Source organism: Hyaena hyaena, unplaced genomic scaffold, assembly GCF_003009895.1.
Source record: "Hyaena hyaena isolate Hyena2069 unplaced genomic scaffold, ASM300989v1 scaffold_57, whole genome shotgun sequence".
In the NCBI taxonomy this organism is placed as follows: Eukaryota; Metazoa; Chordata; class Mammalia; order Carnivora; family Hyaenidae; genus Hyaena; species Hyaena hyaena.
In genome coordinates, this window is record NW_024080690.1 from 816,798 (window position 1) to 841,559 (window position 24,762).

At 42.1% G+C, this 24,762-nt stretch overlaps 1 protein-coding gene across 2 annotated transcripts in view; it reads left to right on the forward strand.

Moving 5' to 3' along the window:
* The first annotated feature begins 5,575 nt into the window (after nucleotides 1–5,575).
* Nucleotides 5,576–24,762, forward strand: part of MTA3 (metastasis associated 1 family member 3) — a 173,708-nt gene continuing 154,521 nt past the window's right edge. For both annotated transcript variants that reach the window (XM_039231778.1, XM_039231780.1), the window contains exons 1-3: nucleotides 5,576–5,617; nucleotides 7,281–7,348; nucleotides 16,391–16,484. In XM_039231778.1, coding sequence (XP_039087709.1) covers nucleotides 5,590–5,617; nucleotides 7,281–7,348; nucleotides 16,391–16,484 — 190 coding nt within the window. In that variant the 5' untranslated portion in view covers nucleotides 5,576–5,589. The remainder of the gene's footprint in view (nucleotides 5,618–7,280; nucleotides 7,349–16,390; nucleotides 16,485–24,762) is intronic.

The following is a 24,762-nucleotide window of genomic DNA, read 5'->3' on the forward strand; positions in this document are numbered from 1 at the left end:
CTCATGCCCTCTCTCTTTCTCTCTCAAAAATAAATAAACATTTTTAAAAAGTTTAAAGTTTATTTATTTTTTAGTAATCTCTACACTCAATGTAAGGCTTGAACTCACAACCCCGAGATCAAGAGTTGCATGCTATTCCTACTGAGTCAGCCAGGAGTCCCCTTTCCCTACAGTACTTTAAACTCACTACATCTTACCTCTCCCCACCCTGTTACTCATACTCTGCCTCTCCAAAGTCATCAGATCCCATAGCCCCTACCTCCTAAATCTGTCTCAGATCCCTCTACTTTTCTCCCATCCCCCTGCATCCACCCTAGGTCAAGCCATCAACACTTCTCACCAACTTACCAACTGATCTCCTGCCTAGACCCTTCCCACCCTATCTAATCTCTTTACTGCAGCCTGTGACTTCCTATAAACACTATGTGTTAGATCCCATAGACATTCCCATTGCTCCTTACAATTCTTTTTCCTAACTCCACACCCTGTCCGGCCCAGCCATCTCTACGTTCAAATTTATAGCAATATGCCAGCTAAAAAAGGGACACTTTAAGATCAATTAGTTCAACCTTCCAGGGGCTCATGCTTGTCCCCATTGTGATTTCTTGTCCCTTTTCTGCTACATGGAAGAAATGCTGTCACTAGAGTGGCAACCCAATGGCTGAGCCAGATCCCCTTTGAGGGCATTAGAAAACCATAGAATCCTAAAAAGCACATTTCCAAAAACCAAGACTTCCTGGGATTAGCCTTGAGCTTCATGTTTTCAGCACAGAGATGGATGGAAAGAGAAGCTCCTTGACTCTCGAAGCTACACAACTCCTGACTCTCCTCTCCTTTCCTTTCCTTCAGGGGCTCCCTGCTTTGATTCTTGCTGTTACATGCTTAGCTTTCTCCTAGGATACATTTACATATGCCTTTAAAACCTAGGACCTCCTTAGGATATCAGAGACAGGCTGGCCTTTTTCCAAAAGAATTTTACTAAATAACAAAACAAGTTAGTGAAAGAAAAGAAAAAAAGAGAGACACACAGAGAGAGAAACAAATCATAGAAAACACAAACAATAAGATATAATCCTTTAGAGGCGCCTGGGTGGCTCAGTCGGTTAAACGTCCGACTCCAGCTCAGGTCATGATCTCATGGTTCGTGGGTTCGAGCCCTGCGTCGGGCTCTGTGCTGACTGCCAGCTCAGAGCCTGGAGCCTATTTCAGAGTCTGTGTCTCCCTCTCTCTCTGACCCTCCCCTGCTCACACTGTCTCTCTCTCTCTCTCTCAGAAATAAATAAAAAACATTTAAAATTTTTTAAAAAGAGATGTAATCCTTTATCCACAACCTGGCATCTAATTTCAGATTAATTAGATTCTAGACACCCCTCTCCCACCCAAGTTCCAATATCCAATATCACAATATCGCAAAGCTTCTAGATTCCATGGCCAGCTCTGTAGCACCTGTATGAAAACTCTATCCTTAGATTGAGACAAAAATCAACTCTATCTCATTTATTTCTTCCTTCCTTCCTTTCTTTTTTTACAGAGAAAGTGTGAGTAGGGCAGAGGGGCAGAGGGAGAGAGAAAGAGAATCTTAAGCAGGCTCCATGCTCAGCTTGGATCCTGTCCTGAGGCTTGATTCCATGACCCTGGAATCATGGCTTGAGGCAAAATCAAGAGTCAGACACTCAGCTGACTTGAGTGTCCCAGGAGTCCCCACTTACTGCTTTTTTGAGCATCCATTTCTCTTAAGCTAAGTGGTAGGATGCTAGAAACTAGCATAAGGAACACACTGGGCCTTTAGACAATCTCTTACCGTGATTCTTTTTTTTTTTTTTTTAACGTTTATTTATTTATTTTGAGAGAGACAGAGAACTAGAGATTCCCAAGTAGGCTCCATACTCACCATGAACCCAAATCAAGAGTCAGATGCTTACTATCTGAGCCACCCAAGCACCACCCCCACCTTACCATGATTCCTTAATCACAATAGCTGTGCCTGGAAATTTTTCCCACAGAAAGCTGGATTTGCCCTGGGATTTCTGGTAAGGTCTAAGAGACCTCTTCCTTAGTGGTGAGGGTGGCTGGCATAGAGCGAAGGGAGCTAATACATAGGAAACTCTTTTTTTTGAAAAAATATTTTATATATTTCTGAGAAAGAGAGAGAGAGCATGGGCAGGAGAGGGTCAGAGAGAGAGGGAAACACAGAATTCAAAACAGGCTCCAGGCTCTGAGCTAGCTGTCAGCACAGAGCCTGACGTGGGGCTCGAACCCACAAACCATGAGATCATGACTTGAGCCAAAGTCGGACGCCCAACTGACTGAGCCACCCAGGCACCCCAGAAACTCTTAATATGTGTCAAACACTTTATATTTTTAATTTTTAGCACAAGCCTTTGCTATAGGTCCCAATCCCTAATCATTTTTTGAAGAATTTGAGGCTCAGAGGGGCAAGTATCTTGCTCAAAGTCTTACAGCTAAATAGCCAAACTAGGAGTGAGGTTTGAGCTGGTGGACGACAAGTTTGTGGTGATCTGAACCACACAGCCTCTGGAGGTAGAGGTACCTTTGCTTCCTTTGACGGTAAAGACTTTTCCACCCTTTCTCTGATTTGAGGGTTTCTTTTAATCTCTAAACATTTGCTAAACTCCATTTCGGCAGTACCTCTTTGATATTAGGAGGTATATAGGTTTCATAGACAAAGTCCTTGCATTCAAATCAGTACCTAGTTCTCTAACTATACTGAGCCCATCATTGGTATTCTGTGCTTTCAGATATTGAGCATGTACTATGTAGAAGACACAGGCCAAGGAGCTGGAGGTAGAAGACATTGAATATACAGAATCTACAGGAAGGAAAAGGCCCTGGGTTCTGACATGATCATACTTCCTGCTCCAACCCCCCCCCCCCCCCCCCCCCCCCCCCAGTCTCTGAGGCCTTTCATTGGGGACTTCTGGATATGACTGTTCCTAAGGAAACGAGGTGGGTATGGATGGAGGACGTTTTCTTGGCACCTTTTGCCCATTAATTATGGTTAGTACAGTCACCACAAATACCTGGTAAGGTGCACACAGCTGGAGGAATGAGACAGAAATACAGAACTAACAGAAATACAGAAATATTTTGAAGGGGAAAAATTGCTCATTTATTTAAAAATAATTGAGTGGTCAAAGCCTTTAAAGCTTGTGATCCATTCTTTTGTAGTTTATGGTTTACAGGTGGCCTTTTCACTTGACAAAAGGCTTCCTGGTTTAGAGAATTCTAGGCCAGAGGAAAGGGCTGAATTATAATCCCAATACTGCTACCAGTTTACTGGATGACTCCAGATGAATTATTCAACCTATTTATGTGTCACATGGAAATGGAGAGAGTGATGTCAGATATGTCACAATATGTTTTCCGTGGGATCTCCAGTAAAAGGATGATGATAAACAACAATTATTCAGTGTGCATAACAAAACACTTCTGCTTTTTTCTCTGGGTCAGCAGAGCTAACACAGGCTCACATTGTACACATGGCATAAAACCCTTGGGAATCTGAAACATTATGGAGTTAATAAAAAGCAACAGACACCTGTTATTTTCATAGTGCTCTGTGCTGAATGATTTATAAAGCATATTCATATATCATCACGACCGATCCTCAACTCACCTGTGAAATGGAATTAATGTTCCCATTTTATTTAAAAAAAAAATTTTTTTTAATGTTTTATTTATTTCTAGGAGAGAGAGAGAGAGAGAGAGAGACAGCGTGAGCAGGAGAGGGTCAGAGAGGAGTCACAGACTCTGAAACAGGCTCCAGGCTCTGAGCTGGCAGTCAGCACAGAGCCCGACGTGGGGCTCGAACCCACGAACTGCGAGATCATGACCTAAGCGAAAGTCGGACACTTAACCGATAAGCCACCCAGGCGCCCCAATGTTCCCATTTTATATCTGAAGAAACTTGAGTCACACATAAGGTAATTCAGGCAAAATTGCTTTATTTTTATTTTTTTACTTTGCCTCAGCTATGTGGAAAATAATTTTTTTTAACTGAGTAAGTTGTGATACTAGACCATCACAAATGCCATCACCATACAAACAAAACACAATCTTCTTTTCTGGGGACACTTCCCATCCCTGCACAGACCCCACACCCAGAGTCACCAACATGTAGCTGTAAATCACCAGAAACTCCAAACAGCCCAGAAGGTGAGGGATCATCTATATGCTGATTATACAACAATGTCCGGGAGTAGTTTGGAATGGATTGGCTTTTTAAAGAAAGTTGTTTGCATACATTTGGGGGATCGCCAGCTAAGATTTAACTCTACTTTTTTGTTTGTTTCCTGTAAGGGAATGAAGGCTGAGAGCATAGGGGTTGCCTAGAGAATTCGCTTGGGAAATTAATAATGATTTATTTTTTCAGATGTTTTTTATTTATTTCTGAGAGAGAGACAGCGTGAGCAGGGGAGGGTCAGAGAAAGAGAGAGGGAGACACAGAATCCCAAAGCAGGCTCCAGGCTCTGAGCTGGCAGTCAGCACAGAGCCCGTCGCGAGGCTCGAACTCAGGAACCGTGAGATCATGACCTGAGCCAAAGTCGGACGCTCAACCGACTGAGCCACCCAGGCGCCCCTAATAATGATTTAAAAGCTTTAGGCACATAACTGGTTAACGGTCTATCAATGGCAAGGTGACTAAGCTATCTCCTCCTTTGTGGCTGGTGGTGAAATGTAGGGTCCTGTTCCCCTATGGGCAAAAAGAACCCTTCCCCCTTCTCTAAGGACCTCTTTTGCTGGCAGGGCAGCACTGTGTAGGGCCTGTCTAGAGGCAAGGCCTCCACTTGTGGGGGAGTGGGTTCTGTTCAGCCCAGTTTTGGGGTGAACGCTGACAGACCCCCAATGCAGTTGGGTAAACTTGGGAGGGCGTCAGTTTTTCTACACTTGTCCCCAGCTGACTTTCCCTGGGGATGCTGGAAGCACCTGGGATCCTCTTGGCCCCAAGGTGTGCAGGCTACAGGCCCATTGCATTAACGTCACCACAAGGAAGGTGCTCTGCGGCGTGCACATATTTGTACCCAAGTGTTTGCCTCGAGGCTGGCGCCCATGTGCTAGAGGTCTCGAACGCAGGGGCTTCCCAGGGACAGAGCACGGAGGAAGACCTGTCTGGAGGTGGCCAGGTGACTGGGTGCTGGCTGAGGCGGTACCGGCCCGGGAGAACCTGAGCCCCTGCCCCCACCCCAATTCTCTAACAGCTCCAGGTCCGCGTTTGCGAGTACAGGCCTCCGCTTCGGCCACGACCCTTGCCCTAGGGTCCTCCACTTTCAGCAAGGGCCCCCAAGCCACCGCCCTCCCCAAGTCCTTGCCGGCCCCGCAGCGACCTCCCCCGGCCCGGCCCACTCGGCCTCGCAAGCCCGTCGCTGGGGGCGGTAACCTGCCCCCACCCCGTGGCGTCCCCTCCCCTTCACTTCCCCCTCCTCTCGGTCCCTCCCTCCCCTCCCCCCCGTGGCGAGGCGGCGGCGGCGGCGGCGGCGGCGGCGGCCGAGGCTGAGGCGGCGGCGGCGGCTGCGGCGGCGGCGGCGGCGGGCGGGGCTCGGCTCGGGCTCCGCGGGCGGGCGGGCGGACATGGCGGCCAACATGTACCGGGTCGGAGGTAGGAAGGCTTGGCCCGACCCGGCCCGTCTGGGAGCGGGCTCGGGAGTCGGGGATCGGGGCGAGTTCATCCTAACCGCTGGGAGCCGAGGGCGCAAGGGGCGGGGGGCGCCAGGGCCCGCCGAAGGGACCGGGGTTTCCCACCCCCGCCACCCGCCCCTCCCTCGACTGTGGCCCGCTTGGGGCCGGCGCCCACCCTCCCCCTCGCTCCCACCCCCACTCAGTTTTCTAGGGCCAGGCCTGTACTTAGGGGTGTGAATTATCAGACGCCCCCCTCCAGGACGCCCGCATTGGGTATGGGCCGTCGAACCCCCTAATAGGGTGGTCTTTCCCCGCGTGGCTTCCACGCTGTGGGTGTTGGAGAGGATGGGGGGACACCCCCGTTCCTCTACTCCTCCGCTGTAGTGGGAGTGGGGTGGGGGTGGGGGTGAGGGCAATGGGGGCTCAGCCAGGGGCACAGCTGGACAGGCCTGTTTGCAGGGACGGGGCCCTGCACTTCTCCTTTCTCCCCCCCCACCCCCGTTTCTTGCCCAGCCCCCCAAGATGGGGTACAGTGGGGCCAGGGCACCGCAGCCAGAGGTGGGGAGTTGAGCTCTGCCTGGACGTTTGCTCTGGTGTCTGCCTCCTTCCCAGCCTTCTGCAGTAGAGAGAAATAAGGTCAAACAAACTTTCTCCCTACTCACGACGCCCTCCTCCCTCTTTCTTGGTAAAATAATAATTCAGATAAGTGGCGTGTTTGTGTGTGAGACTCGCTCTTCTCTGCTCATTAGCTGAGCTCCTGATGGATGGTGGTGGGAATGGCCTGGCTAAATGAGGCCACTTTGCAGAAGAGAGACGGGAAAGAGCCACTAAGATAGACAATAACAACGCAGCCCAACCTCTCAAATAAACACACAGTGGGAAGTTTCCAGTGAGCCTATTAGATGAGAGGAAAAGCCACCCTTGAAAATTTGTTTATTGAAAGCCGGTAGTGATTTCTTGACAATAAAACCTTACGTGGATTTTGATTAAATATGGTAAAGAGTTTTTTAAAAATCTTGAGGTCCCTAGAGAGCTCTTTCTCTCAGAAAGTGAACCCCTTTTCATGTCCCTACACTGCTGCCCACCCAATCACCTCAGATTGACCTGTGGAAAAGTTTGTCAGTGTGCTTCCTCTTACTTGCTTCGCTCACCTGATTGGTTTTTGTTTTGTTTTCCCTTGTTTTCTTAAGTGATTGAAATGTACTTTGGGCTGCTAAGCTTTTCAGGATGCTCTGAAACTGTCTTAGGTCAATAGTTTTATGTGAGAAGCATACTCCAGGGTAAATTGGATTGGAGGGAAAAGATGTGGAGGCAGTTATAGCATGAAAGACATGTTTAGTCAGCTCTGACTACTTAATGATGAGAAGAGGGGCCTATTTGTTTATTATTAAAGAAGTGATGGGTGGCATGGAAGTCTAGGAGAACTTGATAAAACATTAATTGAAATGAAAATGCCAGGAAAATAAGGGTCTGTGAATGGTAGGCATATGAGGAAATACATTAAAGTTGTATTACTAAATTTGCTTTTATCAGGGAATGAATTACGAGCTTCATTTTGGATGTGAATTGCCTAATACAGAAAGTCATAGATTGACAAATGTGAACTTTCTGTTGAAAAGATTAAGCTCTTCCTTTAATTACAGATTATGTCTACTTCGAGAATTCCTCTAGTAACCCGTACCTAATCAGGAGGATAGAAGAACTCAACAAGGTATACACTGAACTTTCTTGATTCTAATATTAAAAAATAATTGTTTTCCATTGAAGGGTAATTAGATAAAGGGCATAAGAGGTGATTTTACTTTCAGTCCTAGACTCTTTGAAAGTAGAGATTGCAGATTAAAGAGTTAGCCAGGATTCTGAATATTCTTGTGCTTTTTATAATTACCTGTGATATTAAATTTACTGAGTATTTAACATCTGCGTATTTCTTGAGACTGCTCAGAGCTTGTCCGAGCAGGTCACTCCCATAATTCAGTCGCTTTTTTATATTTAGAGTCATAATTGTATTTCTCTCTTTTTAGTGATTCATGATTTTCCTCTGTCATCTTTAGAAGGAGAAAGCTATGAAATCTAATATTGAAGAGAATTTATAAAATTCTGGATTAGGCTAATAAGAATACAGTTTTGGTATAATGCAAAGTAGCTTCCTACTTTAGGCCTTAAGTAAATAAGACTTTTATATTAAGGTTTGTCCCTGGTGGCTGGTGTCCAGGACATCAGAAGCATTGTGACTATTTGCATATGAATGCAATGGTGGCTTCTGAAAACAGTCATAAACTATATGAACCATAGATTGCTAATGATGCTCTTGTTTTCCTCCAAACCAACTGTGAAACTTATTTGTACAGTTTATGAGAATTGACTGTTAAAATGTTGGGGGCTTTCTCGCTAAAAGCTTTCCCCCAAAGTACCATCTGGAGGCCGGGCCGGTTCTGAGTCCCAGGAAGTGGGGTGTGGTTTAGGGCATTTCTGGTTTATGAGCCCTGAGATCCTGGTTTGCTTCTGGAGATACCCCATGGATCTCGCATTTGTAAAAATTCTATCATAGTTTGAGACCACTGCCACCAAATGAAGAGACTGGGAACTCTTGGAATGTCATTCTAACCTTTTAATGTTATTGATGTAAAGTATAAGACTGTAGGCAACTCAAAGCTGTTTACCAGTTTTATTTAGAAAATTAGGGTACAAAGAGAAATGTTGGCCTGTGAGACTGATGTTCTTTGGCACCTCCTTATCCCTCTGACCACCACTCTTGGCTCTCACACTGTCTTGTTCGTTTCGCTGCCAGCACAGTAACCTCTTGGCTATTTTCATGTGCACCCACCTTAGGAGCACCGAGTCTTTTCTAATCCCCTGTACCTTGCTCTGCCTTGCCCTTTTTTTCCTTATCATTTATCACCTTCAAATATACTTAATTATTGTGTTTCTTTTCATCGCCTGCTTTCCCAGACTAGAATGGAAGCTCTATGTGTGTAGTGATCATTTCTGTTCACTAACGCATCCCAAGTGCCTTAGAATAAAGTGATTGGTGGGGCGCCTGGGTGGCTCAGTCAGTTAAGCATCCGACTTCGGGTCCGGTCATGATCTCACAGTTTGTGGGTTCGAGCCCCGTGTCAGGCTCTGTGCTGACAGCCAGCTCAAAGCCTGGAGCCTGTTTCAGATTCTGTGTCTCCCTCTCTCTCTGACCCTCCCCTCCTCACACGGTCTCTCTCTCTCAGAAGTTAATAAAAAACATTAAAAAGATTAAAAAAAAAAAGAATAAAGTGATTGGTACATGGTTAAGACATTCAGTAAATATTTGTTGAATTAATGGTTTCTCCAATGTCTGTTGTTAATGCTTGCACATAGCTTTTACTGTTTACAAATTATTTTGATTCGTTCATTTTACAGATATTTCTGAGGACCTGTTACCTGCCAGGCATTTTTAGATATGCAGTTTTAGGAATTCAGGGGTGAGCAAAAATAGATCCAGTAGTAGAGACAATCATCAGCCAAAGTATCCCACAATTAGAAGGAAAATTGCAGCTGTGCTAAATTTCCAACCATCAGGCATGGTGTTCTGGAAGCGTATAATCTGGGGATTCACATTTGTTATTTTTTTTGATTCTCAAAATAATCTTAAACCTTTAAGGTAGATGCATCATGGAGTGTTGTTGAGAGGTATGCAGTGGTAATGACTGGATTGTACTGTCTAGCTTGAACCTGGCTCATTTCACACTCCTTTATTGTCATATTACTGTTCACTTCAAAAGTATCCCTCTCAGGGCATCTGAGTGGCTCAATCAGTTGAGCATCCGACTCCTGATCTCAACTCAGATCTTGAGCTCAGGGTTGTGAATTCAAGCCCTGTGTTGGGCTCCATGCTGGGTGTGCAACCTACTTAAATTAGTAGTAATAATAATAATATTAAATTATTATTTGAAAAACAGGGGGTGTCTCGGTGGCTTAGTCTGTTAACCCTCTGACTCTTGATCTTAGCTCAGGTCTTGATATGAGGGTTGTGAGTTTAAGCCCCATGTTAGGCTCTGTGCTGGGTATGAAGCCTACTTAAAAAAATTATAAAGTACCCTTGTCTTCCCATCCTCACCTTCTTCCTGGTCCTCTGCTTTTAGCAGAGAGTCCTTAATGTAATAATGGTTTTTGGGAGGCTGGGGATTACTGAACTGTGAGAGACTGGAGTCTGTAATTTCAGACAGTGGCAGTTTAAATAGATGGATTATTGGGTAAATAAGTAAGATTGACTAGTGTTAAATAGTAAATATGTATATAGGGCCTTTATTTTTGAAGAGATGTGGAAATGATATCTCATTTTTTTTAATTTTTAAAAAATGTTTTTTAATTATTTTTGAGAGGATGCCAGTGGGGGAGGGGCAGGGAGGACGGGGGATCCCAAGTGGGCTCTGTGCTGACAGCAGTGAGCCCAGTGTGGAGCTCGAACTCACAAACTGTGAGATCATGACCTGAGCTGAAGTTGGGCGCTCAACCAACTGAGCTATCCAGTTGCCCAAAGATATCTCATTTTATTTATTTAAAAGAAGTATTTTTTTTTGTTAAGGTTTATTCCTTCTTGAGAGAGAGACAGAGCATGAGTGGGGGAGAGGCAGAGAGAGAGGGAGACACAGAATCCAAAGCAGGCTCCAGGCTCTGAGCTGTCAGCACAGAGCCCGATGTGGGGTTGAACTCATGGACTGCATGGTCATGACCTGAGCTGAAGTCAGACGCTTCACTGACTGAGTCACCCAGGTGCCCCAAGATATCCAATTTTAAATAATTCATTAAACAAATATTTATTGAGTACTTTTTGTATACCAGGCACTAGGCTAGCTCAGATATACAACAGTGAACAATGTGAAAGTATTTTCTGCCCACTCAGGGTCTACAGTGTCATGAGGGAGGCAAATGAAAAGACAAGTTACCAGGTATGAAAAAAAATAGCGAAAATGATGTTAACTTTTAAGAAGGAAATAAACAAGAGCCTTGACATAGAGAATAGCAAAGGTCACTTTTTTTGGATAGTAGGGCAAAGGATTTAAAAACATTTTTTTTAAGTTTATTTATTTTTGAGACAGAGAGATAGACTATTAGTGGGGGGGGAAGGCAGGGCAGAGAGAGAGGGAGACCCAGAATCTGAAACAGACTCCAGGCTTTGAGCTGTCAGCACAGAGCCTGACACAGAGCTCAAACCCACAAACTGTGAGATCATGACCTGAACTGAAGTTGGACCCTTAACCAACTGAGCCACCCAGGCTCCCCAAAGGAAATTTTTTCATTAAAGTTTATTTATGTTTGAGAGAGAACGAGAGCATAAAAGAGGCAGAGAATCCCAAGCAAGCTTCGCACTGTTTGTGCAATGCCCAACAAGGGGCTTGGACTCATGAACCAAACCATGAGATCATGGTCTGAGCTGAAGCCAAGAGTCAGATGCTTAACCGAATGAGCCACCCAGGTGCCCCAGAAGGGGAAAAGATTTTAAGGACACTTAAAGTTGAGTCTTTTTTTTTTTTTTTTTAATTTTTAATGTTTATTTTTGAGAGAGAGAGAGTATGAGTAGAGGAGGGGTAGAGAGAGAGGGAGACACAGAATCCAAAGTAGGCTCCAGGCTCTGAGCTGTTGACACAGAGCCCAGTGGGGGGCTCAAACCCACAAGGCATGATCTCATGACCTGTGCCGAAGCTGGATGCTCAACTGACTGAGCCACATAAGATGCCAATGGAGTTGAGTCTTAAAGGATAAGAAAGAGGTAGCCATGGGAGATAGGCCACACAAGTGTTCCAGATCCAGGCCCTAAGAGTAGCCTCAGGTCAAGTTGGCAAAGTGGGGAATATTAACATGATGGAAAATCCCAATAATGAATTTAAGAGTACTTGATATGTTCTAATTGACAAGCCAGGATAAGAAAGGACATTAACCTAGGAGTCCCTGGCTTGCTCAGTCAGTGGAACATGCGATTCTTGGTCTCAGGGTCGTGAATGCAAGTCCCATGTTGGGTGTAGAAGTTACTAAAAATAAATAAATTTTGGGGCACCTGGGTGGTACAGTCAGTTAAGTGTCTGACTCTTGATCTTGGCTCAGGTCATGATCTCACAGTTTATGAGTTCCAGCCCCACATGGGCCTCTTCGTTAATGGCCTGGAGCCTGCTTGGGATTGTCTCTCCTCTCTCTGCCCCTCACCGGGTTGTGCTCTCTCTCCCTGACTCCAAATAAATAAATTTAAAAAAAATTTAATTAAAAAATAAAATATAAATAAATATTAAGAAGATAGTTACTAAAATAGGTTAATGTCCTTTCTTTTATTTCTTTAAGTTTTTATTTATTTAATCTCTACACCTAACATGAGGCTTGAACTTGTGACCCTGAGATCAAGAGTCACATGTTCTTCTAATTGAGCCAGCCAGGCACCCCTATTAATTATTTTCTGAATAGAATGTAGGTTTTTTTAAAAATTATTTTATTATTATTTAAACTTTTTTTCATGTTTATTTTTGAGAGAGAGAGAGAGGACGCGTGAGCAAGTAGGGGAGGGGTAGAGAGAAAAGGAGACACAGAATCCAAAGCAGGCTCCAGGCTTTGAGCTGTCAGCACAGAGCCTGACACAGGGCTGAAACCCTCAAACCTACAGACCATGACCTGAGCCAAAGTCAGACACAACCGACTGAGCCACTCAGGCACCCCTTGTGAAGATGATCTTTTGGAGGATGAATATAAGATTAAAATAAAAACAACTTTTGTAAATTTTATTCAGTCATTATCTAGGTTGGGTGTTGCTCCTACTTCTAAAGACTGTACTTATGCGGCATGGGGATGGTGGTGGTGCCCAGTTGGTTGAGCGGCCAACTCTTGATTTCAGCTCAGGTCATGAACCCAGCTCTTAGGATCAAGCCCTCTGTTGGGCTCTGTGCTGAGCATGGATCCTTTTTAACATTCTGTATCTCACTTTGTCCCTCTCCCCTACTCTGCTGTTTTCTTTCTTCCTCTTTCTCTCTTTCAAGTTAAAAAAAGAAAAAGATTGTGTCTGCATGCATGTTGAGAGAAAGTTGTGTGCACATAAAAATTTTTTTGGTGTGTATGTTATATAGTTTGTACCTTCATATTCTGTATATTAGCCATATGACTTGCTCTGAGATTCATTTTACTGTTTCTAGTCTTATGTTTTTTTGCTGGGGAGAGGGGAGTCACTAATTTCTTTGAGAATCTGATGCCACCCTCTGCCTTCATCTACATTTGCACATAATTTCAGGACAGTCCCTTGAAGCCCTTTCATGAAATCCAAGTTGAGACCTCTCCTACCACTTTGGGTCTCTTGGGAATAAGGACAGAAATTGGGAAAGTACCTTTTCACTTGTTCTTTAGTATGAGCAAACCACAGATGTTCTGAAATGGAAAGTGTGTGTGGGTTTTTTTTTTTTTTTTAAATAATGTACTTTCTAACTCTGAGATAGAAACAGACGTGAGTATGAGGTTGACTAAAATGATCTTAGAGCTTAAGAAAAGCCCCTTATTGCTAGAGGATATTTCAGTAAATATGCTTGACAGAACAGGAATTTAAGTGGCTGCAATGTACATGGAGAAAAGAAGACAGAGAAGTTGACATCCACTGTGGGCTCTTCTTTACACATATATCTGGTTTTCCCACCTATGTGGTTTTGCTTAGTCCTTCTTTTTTCTTGGACACTCTGCTTTCCATCCTGTTGAACTCCTTTCCTTCTTTCCTAGAACTCTCTGCCCAGTTTCCTCCTCCATGAGGCTTTTTCTGCCTTCCCCCAGCAGGTTGTTCTGCTTCCATGAGGGAGAGAAGTAGAGTCTGGAGGCGAAGGGAAGTTGTAAAGGAAAATAAGGCTGTCAGTATTGTCAGGAACATCTTACCGTATGCTTTAGTTGTAGGGAACTGGTGAAGGTTTCTAATCAGGTGACGGACATGATTCCAACTGGGCTTTAGAGGGTTGGAAATGAGATGATGTGAACAGACATTCTCGCTGGAGTGGAGGCTCCGTGAGGGTGGGCACTGTGTATCCATGGAGCCTAGCTCAGTGCGAGGGCACAGAGGAAGGGCTCAGAAGACATGTGGTGACTTGAAAGAATAATCAGACTTTTATATATACTAAATATTTTTTTTCTTCAAGTTTTTAAAGTAATCTCTAGGGGCGCCTGGGTGGCTCAGTGGGTTAAGCGTCCGACTTCGGCTCAGGTCATGATCTCACGGTTCGTGGGTTCCAGCCCCACGTTGGGCTCTGTGCTGACAGCTAGCTCAGAGCCTGGAGCCTGTTTCGGATTCTGTCTCCCTCTCTCTCTGACCCTCCCCTGCTCACGCTGTCTCATTCTCTCTCAGAAATAAATAAAACATTAAAAAAAAAAAAATCTCTACACCCAATGTGGGGCTTGAACTCACAACCCTGAGATCAAGAGTCATGCTCTACTGACTGAGCTAGCCAGGCGCTCCTAACCTAGGTTTTTAGAACAGTGCTTGGCGAACTATTTGTGGCCAAAGATTTTTTTGTTTTAACATTTATGTATCTGTTTTGAGGGGGGGGGGAGAATGAGAATCCCAAGCAGGCTCTGCACTCTTAGCACTGAGCCTGAACCTGAGTGGAGATCAAGAGTTGGATGCCCAATTGATTGAACCACCCAGGCACCCCTGTGGTGAAAGATTTTTAAGAATGTTCACTATCTCAGACTACTTTTATAAAATAAAAATAAATAGTAGAAAAATGAAGTTTAAAAATAGGCTTATAAAACCACAAGCCTTCATTTTTCATTATTAGGTTCAATAGATTAAAATTAACTGTCAGGTGCTCTAATACACACTCTCAGTCCCTGTTCTCATTACACAGCAACAATTGTAGACAGGGCATTGGACCACTGTTTGAGTAGCTCAACTTTAGAGGAATGTTTGAGGTTGTGTGTGTGTGTGTGTGTGTGTGTGTGTGTGTGTGTGTTGTATGTGAGTCATTGTGGAGGGGAAGAGGAATACTGTAGTTAATAAACTACCTGATAGCCAAGTGTGTGCATGGTCCAGAAGAGCCTTTATTTAAAAAAATGTTTGTTATTATTTTTAAAATTTTCTTTTTTTAAGTTTATTTTTGAGAGAGAGAGAGAGAGAATAAGTGGGGAAGGGGCAGAGAGGGGGGAGACACAGAATCCCAGGCAGGCTCCAGGCTCTGAGCTGTCACCACAGTGCCCGACGTGGGGCTCGAACTCACCAGCCACGAGATCATGACCTGAGCTGAAGTCAGATGTTCAATGGACTAAGCCACTGAGGCACCCCTAAATGTTTATTTTTTATATTTGAGAGAGAGAGAGAGAAGAAGAATGAGTGGGGGAGGGGCAGAGAGAGAGGGAGACAGGATCTGAAGTGGGCTCTGCGCTGATAGCAGAGAACCTGATGAGATGTGGGGTTGGAACTCACATACCGTGATATCATGACCTAAGCCAAAGTCAGATCCTAAACTGACTGAGCCACTCAGGTGCCGTGAGACCATTTATTTTGAACTGTGCTCCTCCACCCCAAGCAGTTTTGAGTTATATTTTGTATAGTATTCCTAGTGGAGGAATTCACTAGAAAGGCTGAAAAACTATGCCTTTAAACACTTGCATTGGGCTTTGAATGTACTTTGGTCTTAAAGCAAAACTGATAAAGAGCTTATAATTGTAGTCATTGATAGATTTTATTTACAAGAAATATTGGCCTGTTCATTTATTAGATTGCTGGATCATTACTTCTGGAGGATGTATTTGATCACAATATTGTGAAATATAGAAGCACTTCGATTAGGATTTAATATGAGTTCAATTCAAAGGGCAATATTTCTCCATGACTATTCTCACTCTAAAATACTGCTGCTGAACTTCATAAAATTGACAGATATACTGCAGCGTATGTATATTCTTATTTCTTTATGTCTGAATATATCTGTAAGCACAGAGAAATTCTGAAAATCTGTTCTCAAATTTGTTTGAAATTGGAAATGACAATATCATTTTACTGTAATCTATGTGTTTTTACAAGGAGGTTTGTAGTTAATGACTGACCTTGAAAGTTCTCAGAATTCATAATGAATAGGAGAGTAGGAACCTGGGCCCCAGCTGCAGCAAATTACAGCCTAACTGAATATTGTTTGTATTCTGGACTGTAGTCAAAAATAAATAAAAACTTCAGCGTTCATAACTCATATTTTTTATACTTTCATATGTGAAAGTCAACTAAGTACTACTGAGAAGATTGACTATTACAGATTCATAGACTTAACCAGGGCAGGAGAATGCTTTTCCAGGTCATCTGCTCCATTCTGTGTGACAGCTGCCCGCACCTACAGGGTCTCATCATCAGTGAAACATGGGAGCATTTAGGAGAGGGCCGGATGATTTTACTTGTAGTCTGTGCTTCTGGAGTGGGTTTGGAAGGAGATATGTTTTACTGTCTGAAATAAGTTTACGTTTGGCTCTGAAACTTTGGGGGATTAGTTTCTCAGGGCGAAGCAGATTTAACTATCTGGTTTTAGCCATGAAAGGAGTGTGATCACTTTAAATTAATTGATGCCAGTAAGTTACTCTGTGTTTGACATTTCAGTTTAACTTGGAACCTTTGCAAATGCTGCACATCCTCGTTGGAATTTTTTTAGCTCTCTGATTATCCTGTAGTTGTGGTTGGCACAGTGTAAATGAGATTGATCTTGTCATTGTGTTATATTTAGTTTTGTAAACTATTTGAGTCTATTCTTCAGTACATATAACTTTTATTTTTCTTATCTCTTAGACCGCAACTGGCAACGTGGAAGCAAAAGTAGTGTGCTTTTATAGACGGCGAGATATTTCCAACACGCTTATAATGCTTGCAGACAAGCATGCTAGTAAGTTAATTTGTCTTGTTTTAATTAAAAAATGTTTGAAGTTTTTTGTTTTCCATGATAGGAGGAAAAATCCTTTTTTTTTTTTTTTTTAACCTTTTTGCTTTTCCATTTGTGTTCCTCTTAGTTTAGGTGGGAGTAATTTTTTGGGTGGTACTTGGCCTTAGTATATATTTTCTTAGGTTGTATCATATGCTTATTAGTCAATACACTGAAATAACTCTGCAAGTAGATTTTTGCATAGTCAGCATAGTGTTTTGCCATCCTCAGTTTTTACTGGTGGTTTTGTAAGGGTTTGGGGATGAGGCAATTTATACTTCATTGATATTTTGGAGGGCATTTTCCCCCCCTCTGAAACAACTGGATAATATTTACATTTTTAAAAATTTTGAGTATTTATCATATGTACAGTATATTAGGTTTGTATGTAAAAAGATTTGCCGGAGAAGTGCAAAGTGGCATTTAGATATTGTGATGTCAGTTGCAACTCTGAGCCCTTCTTTGTAGATTAATTGTATGTTTTCCCCCCAATCAATAGCTTTGGCATATTTTAGCTCCTTTTATTTTTTTATCTTATTATTTTTAATCTTTTCAACTTAACCTTTATTTAATTTTTTTTAAAAGATTTTATTTTTAAGTCACTGCTACACCTAACTTGGGGCTTGAGCTCACAACTCCAAGATCAAGAGTCACATGCTCTACCAACTGAGTTAGCCAGGTGTTCCACCCCTTTAATTTTTTAAAACAATAAACACAGAGGCACCTGGGTGGTTCAGTCGGTTAAGTGTCTGACTTCGGCTTAGGTCATGATCTCACTGTTCATGGGTTCGAGCCCTGCATCGGGCTCTGTGCTGACAGCTAGCTCAGAGCCTGGAGCCTGTTTCAGATTCTGTATCTCCCTCTCTCTCTGACTCTCCCCTGCTCAGGCTGTCTCTCTTTCTCTCTCTCAAAAATAGATAAAACATTAAAAAAAATTTTTTTTAAACAATAAACACAATCATAAATGAAAAATGACTTAAATTTTAAGAAAGAAGATGTGAAACATAAGTACAGTACTTTATTTATTTTTAAGTTTATTTATTTATTTTGAGAGAGAGAGACAGCACGCAGGAGGACCAGAGAGAAGGAGAGTGAGAATCCTAAGCAGGCTCTGCACTGTCAGCATGGACCCTGACATGGGCTCAAGCTCACAGAACCATGAGTTCATGACCTGAGCCAAAACCAGGAGTCGAACGCTTAAGTGACTGAGCCACCCAGGCGCCCTAGTACAGCTTTTGAAAGCCATTTTCATCCTATAAAATATATGAGTCTAGGCCATTATATGTCTGTAATTTTTTCAGTTTGACACTGTGATCTGTAATGCTCTGGTTCTGGGGATCCTGAAGCTTCTCAAGTGTTTTGGTAGTGGGGTAGGGGAGGCAGTTGTGTACACAGGTTTATGCTGTATCTGTGTGATAATTATTTACCTACTGTGTTGCTGGTTTAGCCTGGCAGATTGGTTGTCTCATAAGTTAAATTCCTACTGTATTTTCTGTTGTAGTTCATAGTGTTTTTAAATTAATGTTTTTTTGTATAAAAAGTGTTTATTATGATGTGAGTTGTTCTATAATTACAAATTATATATTGGCAGATTCAGGGCATTCCTGTTTGTCCTTCCTGTATGAGACCAAAATACTACTTTTTATTATTTTTTTAAATGTTTATTTTGAGAGAGAGAAAGAATAAGCAGGGGAGGGGCAGAGAGAGAGGGAGAGAGGAGTCCCAAGCAGGCTATTTGCTGTCAGTACAGAGCCCGACTCGGGGCTTGGTCTTACCAACTGCAAGATTGTGACCTAACCCAAAACTAAGAGTCGGGCGTTTGAATGAGTGAGCCACCCGGGTGCCACTGTCTCTGCTAACTGTTCTTGGAGAGTCTCAGCATGGCCACATTTTGGTGCTATTTTGGGCTTGTAGATGTAGAAAATCAGAATTGAATAGGCCCTTGGTATTGACTCTTAGAAGTCACGTTTAAGAGATCTAAGAGAGGGGCTACCTGGGTGCTCAGTTAAGCGTCTCAACTTTGGCTCAGGTCATGACCTCATGGTTTGTGAGTTCAGGCTCCACATGGTGCTCTCTCCACTCAGTGCATAGCCTGCTTCGAATCCTCTCTCCTCTCCCTCTGTCCCTTCTCCTTTCCCCCTTCCTCCGTCTCCCCTTCTGAAAAGTAAGTAAACATAAAAAAAATTTTTTTTTAGATATCTGTTGGTTTTTCTTTTTCTCTCTCTCTTTTTTTTTTTTAAATGTTCTATTTATTTTTGAAAGAGAGAGCGTGAGCTGGGGAGGAGGAGAGAGAGAGGGAGAGAGAGGATCACAAGCAGGCTCTGCACTAACAGCAATGAGCCCAACGAGGAGCTCAGACTCCCAAACTGTGAGGTTATAACCTTAGCCAAAGTTGGCTGCTCAACTGACTAAGCCACCCAGGTGCCCCTCAGTTGGTTTTTCTACCTTCTCAGCAATTTGTAGGTCATTGGGTAGATTACTTCTATCTACATTTGCTTGTTTCTTCTATTATTTATTGACTTTATTCTTAAAGGTAGCTAAATGTTTAAGTATGGTGGAGTTAGAAGTATCTTACTGTATTTCTGTTGGTATTGACCAAAATTTCAGGTGGGGAGAATAAAATGGCCTGAATAGTTCTTGCTTTATAAAGAGGTTGTATAGGAGGATTAATGGAGAGCGAATCATGTATTTGGGAGATTTCAAAACTGGGCTTAATTTTCCTGAGCCTCAATTTCTCTGCTTAAAAAACTTTCCATTATGGACACCTCTAAAATTTTTTATTACAGAAAACTTCAGATATACAAAAGTACAGAGAAGTGTGTAGCCCACCTAATGTTTCCATTACTTTGCTTTAACAGTTCTCAGTAAATGACCAATTAATTCATCTGGACCCCCTACTTGTTCCCTTATTTTGAAGCTCATCAGAGAAAGCTTACTATTTTTATCTGTACATACGTTAGTATATATTTCTAAAAGATATGGCCTCATTCAAGCATACAGAAAGTGCTGGACCATACAAGGAACTCCCATATAGCCTATACCCAGATTCAGCAATTAACATTTTGCCCTATTGACTTTATCATTCTTTTTATATGTATAAAAGGAATCATTTGAGAGTAAGTTGGAGACATCAGTGTGTTTTTCCTAAATGCAAGGAGATTATTTTACATAGCCACAGTATAGTAAACAATGCAGGAAACCTAATATTCGCACAAAACCAGTATTTGTAGTCCTCAATCATATTTTATGTACTAATGGTGTTCTTTATAACTGTGTATATTTTTTCTTAGTTTATTTATATTTATTTATTTATTTATAAATTTTAATCATTTATTTTGAGAGAGAGGACGTGCATGCATGCGCACTGGAGAGTGCAAGTGGGGAAGGAGCAGAGAGAGAGAGAGAGAATCCCAAGTAGGCTCTGCACTGGTGGTGCAGATGTGGGACTTGAACTCATGAACCATGAGATCATGACCTGACCCGAAGCCGGACACTTAACCGACTGAGCCACCCAGGTGCCCCTTATTTATTTATTTTTAGTGTTTATTTATTTATTTTGAGAAAGAAAAAGGATGTACGTGAGCAGGGGAGGGGCAGAGAGAGAATCCCAAGCAAGCTCTGCACTGTCATTGTGGAGCCCAGTGCAAGTCTTGATCCCACAAACTGAGAGATCATGACCTGAGCTGAAACCAAGAGTCAGATGCTGAACCAACTTAGCCATCTAGGTGCCCCTGTTTTTCTTTGTTTAGAATAAAATCCAGACTCACACATTGTATTTTATTGCCCTGTCTCCTTGATATGGAACCAGTTCCTCAGTCTTTCTTTGTGTTTTTTAACTTTAACATTTTTCAAGAAAACAGGCCCATTATTTTGTAGAACATTGTTCAATTAGTGTTTGTCTAATGTTTCCTCATGATTAGATTCAGGGTGTTTTCTTATGTTTTTGAAGGCTGTGCAATTTTTGTAGATATGCCACGTTAGTCTTTTGTATCCCTCTTTATGCATTATATTAGGAGACACGTAATGGGGTTTGTCCTAATATCGATTGTGGTAAGTTTGATGACTTGGTCAGGGTGGTGTCCCTTTGTATGTAATAAGTTATTTGGGGAGAGATACTTAGCACCTATGTGAATACCTTGTTCTTAATTTTTTTAAAAAAAATTTTAATGTTTTATTTATTTCTTGAGAGAGAGAGTGAGAGAGAGAGACAGCGTGAACAAGGGAGGGTCAGAGAGAGAGGGAGATACAGAATCTGAAACAGGCTCCAGGCTCTGAGCTGGCAGTCAGCACAGAGCCCGATGCGGGGCTGGAACCCACAAACCGTGAGATCATGACCTGAGCCGAAGTTGGAGGCTTAACCGACTGAGCTACTCAGGTGCCCCAGCCTTGTTCTTAATCTTTAGCCTACTCATTTTATCGTTCTTTGATCATTTGGGATTCTGTAAACATTAGTATCACCAAATATCTAGTTTTCAGATTTTTCTTTTATAATTTCTTCACTCATTATTTTGAAATGATACATAATTCACATAGCATAAAATCCCTTCTTTTGAAGTACACAATTGAGTGGCTTTTGGTATACTCACAAAGCTGTAAAACTATTACCACTGTCTAATTTCAGAATGTTTACATCATCCCTAAAGGAAATCAGTTACTTCCCATTACCCCTTCTTCAGCCTCTGGCAGCCATTGATCCACTTTCTGTTTCTATAGATTGGCCTGTTCTGGCCATTTCCTATGATGGAATCATATCATATGTGTGTGGGTAGGTGTTTTGTTTTTTTGCCTTTTTTAAGTAAGCTCTACACCCTACTAGAGGCTTGAACTCAGGACCTCAAGATCAAGAGTAACCAGGTATCCCTGATAATGTGTCTTCTTGTCTGGCTTTTTAAAATTTAGCATAATGTTGGGGCGCCTGCGTGGCTCAGTTGGTTAAGTGTCTGACTTCGGCTCAGGTCATGATCTCACGGTTTGTAGGTTTGAGCCCTGCATCGGGCTCTGTGCTGACAGCTAGCCCAGAGCCTGGAGCCTGTTTTGGATTCTGTGTCTCCCTCTCTCTCTGACCCTCCTCGCTCATGCTCTCTCTCTCTTTCTCTCAGAAATAAATAAAAACATTAAAAATTAAAAAAAATAAATAAAATTTAGCATAATGTTTTCAAGTTTTTTCCATGTTACTGCCTGAATTCCTATTCATTCATTCATTCATTCATTCATTCATTCATTTTTGGGAAAGTGCAAGTGGAGGAAGGGTAGAGAGAGGGGCAGAGAGATTCCAAAGCAGGCTCAGCTCTCATAGGCTGATAGCAGCAAGCCCCATATGGGGCTTGAACTCATGAATCACAAGATCATGGCCTGAGCTGAAGTCACATCCTCAACCGACTGAGCCACCCAGGTGCCCCTATAAATATTTATTTTGAGAGAGAGAGTGGGGGAGGGGCAGAGAGAGAAGGAGACAGGATTTGAAGAAGAGAATCTGATGATTCTGGCTTGAACTCACAAACCATGAGATGATGATCTGAACCAAAGTTGAATGCTTAACTGACTGAGCCACTCAGGCACCCCCACTTCATTCCTTTTATACCTGAGTGATATTCCATTGGGTGGATATACATTTAGTTTATTCTTCAATTGATAGGCAATTTAGATTGTTTCACTTTCTGGTTATTTTGAATAATGCTGTTGTGAACATTCATGTACAAATTTTTGTGTAGATATTCATTCATATATTTTCTCTCTATCTCTCATTATTTTGTTGAAGATAACAGATTGTTCACCTATATAGGAGTTTCCTTTGGTCTGGAGTTTGTTTATTGCATCTTTGTTGTGTCCTTTACCACGTTTTTTCTGTAGACAAATAGTTCCAGATTCTAGAGGATCTAAATCCACATGATTATTTTGGAGGGAGAGGTGGGGTAAGGGATGCAAAATTGCTTCATGAGGTAATATTGTGTACTTCTCTCATGAGGTCCATTATGTATTGTTTCCTGTGTCTAATTTTTTTGACACTTTACTTTGAAATAATTTTTTGATTTATAGAGAAATTATTAAAAACATTACCAAGAAACCCCATATATTCTTCACGTAGGTTCCAAAATATTAACATTTTACTCTTTCCTCTATTATATCTATGTTCTTACTAGTTTTTTTGAGCCATTTAAGTTGAAGACATACTTCCCCTGATTCCTAAAGATACTTCAGTGTACATCTCCTTGAAAAACAAGGAGATTTTCGTTTCTAACTGAGCATGATGGTACTCACTGTAGACTTAGAGTTAGCAAAATTTCCTACTAATGTCTTTTATAACATAAATAAAAACAGCCACCTAGTGTGGGGCTGAAATTTATAACCCTGAGATCAAGAGTCACATGCTGAGTTGACTGAGCCTGTGAGGCTCAGTATTTTTAAGCTATCTTTTTGTAATGTTATTAATCATTGATTGATGATTGCCTGGATTAATTCATTAAAGTTGTGACAATTATGCTTTTAGTTCTATCATCTCCTCATTTTATTTATTTACTTACTTATTTATTTATAATTTATTTTGAGAGAAAGAGAGAGCAGAGAAGGGTCAGGGAGAATAGACAGAGAGAGAGAATCCTAAGTAGGCTCCCTGCTGTCAGCACAGAACCTGGTGCGGGGCTCGATCCCACGAACCATGAGATCATGACCTGAGCCAAAATCAGGAGTCCAATGCTTAGAAGACTGAGCCACCCAGGTGCCCCTAGTCCCTCATTTATTGGTGTAGACTATTTCTGTGAAGAGAATTTTCCCTGTGTCAGCTATCAGGTTAATCTTTAGGTTCAGATGTAGGAAAGGCAGGTTAAATTAAAGACTTGAGGTGCTTTTTCCTTTTTTTAGTTATTATCAGTTTTCAAAAATAATGAGGTGGTTCCTGGTATCTATCCTCCAAAGAAAATGGTTCTTGAATCATTTTGACATGATCTTTGTAGCCTTTGTTATGTTACTTGCCTCTCTGATATGACAAGATGTTCCAGGCTCATCTTTTAAACTTCCTGTCCCATACCTCATGTCTGGAGCCCCGGTTCCTTTTACTGAAAAATGGACTTGGTGACCACAGTCGGAGCAATAGGGGAGAGACTCTCTTTGAGTGCTGGCGGTGCTGTATCTAGATTGCCATGTACTTTTAACAGATTGTCTGTTTTATGGTGGTATTTTTATTTTTTAGGATGAAAAGAATTCAGACTATAGTCTTGTTACTAATTCTTTCCTAAGGTAATTTCACTAAAGGCCAGAGTACATACTTTAAAAAGCAGTGTTGGTTCTCTTAATCTAGTAGAAATGCAATTTTATTTTATTTTATTTTATTTTATTTCTGAGAAAGAGAGAGAGAGAGATAGCATGAGCAGGGGAGGGTCAGAGAGAGAGGGAGACATAGAATCTGAAACAGGCTCCAGGCTCTGAGCTGTCAGCACAGAGCCCGACGCCGGGCTTGAACCCATGAAGTGTGAGGTCATGACCTGAATCAAAGTTGGATGCTCAACCAACTGAGCCACCCAGGCGCCCTGCAATTTTGTTTTAAAGACAGTTTCAGATGGACATGGTTCTTAGGACTGAAATTTTTGAAAATGAACTTCATCAGTATTCTTTATGGCCTTTCCCATGTTTTAGATGTATTTTTGACATATTATATACTTTTTTTTAAATTTATTTTATTTTTTTAATTTTTTTTTTTTTTTTTTTTNCTAGGAGAGAGACAGCATGAGCAGGGGAGGGTCAGAGAGAGAGGGAGACAAAGAATCTGAAACAGCCTCCAGGCTCTGAGCTGGCAGTCAGCACAGAGCCCAACGCAGGGCTCGAACCCACGAACTGCGAGATCATGACCCAAGCAAAAGTCGGACGCTTAACCGACTAAGCCACCCAGCCGCCCCTATTATATACTTTTTTTAAAGCACTAATTTTTTTAATGTTTTATTTATTTTTGAGAGAGCGAGAACATGAGTGAGGCAGGGCCTGGGGGTGGGTAGGACAGAGGATCTGAAGTAGGCTTTGTGCTGACAGCAGTGAGTCCGATGTGGGGCTCAGCTCACAAACTGTGAGGTAATGACCTGAGCCGAAGTCAGACATTCAACCCACTGAGCCAGCCAGGTGCCTCAACATACTATATACTTTTAAATTGTGATTCTTAAAATATAAAGCTTTAGGAAATTAAATTTTAAATCACCTTCCTCTTTATTTAACCTGTTTGGCAAAAGGTACAGTGTTTACTGTACTTATCGCTCTC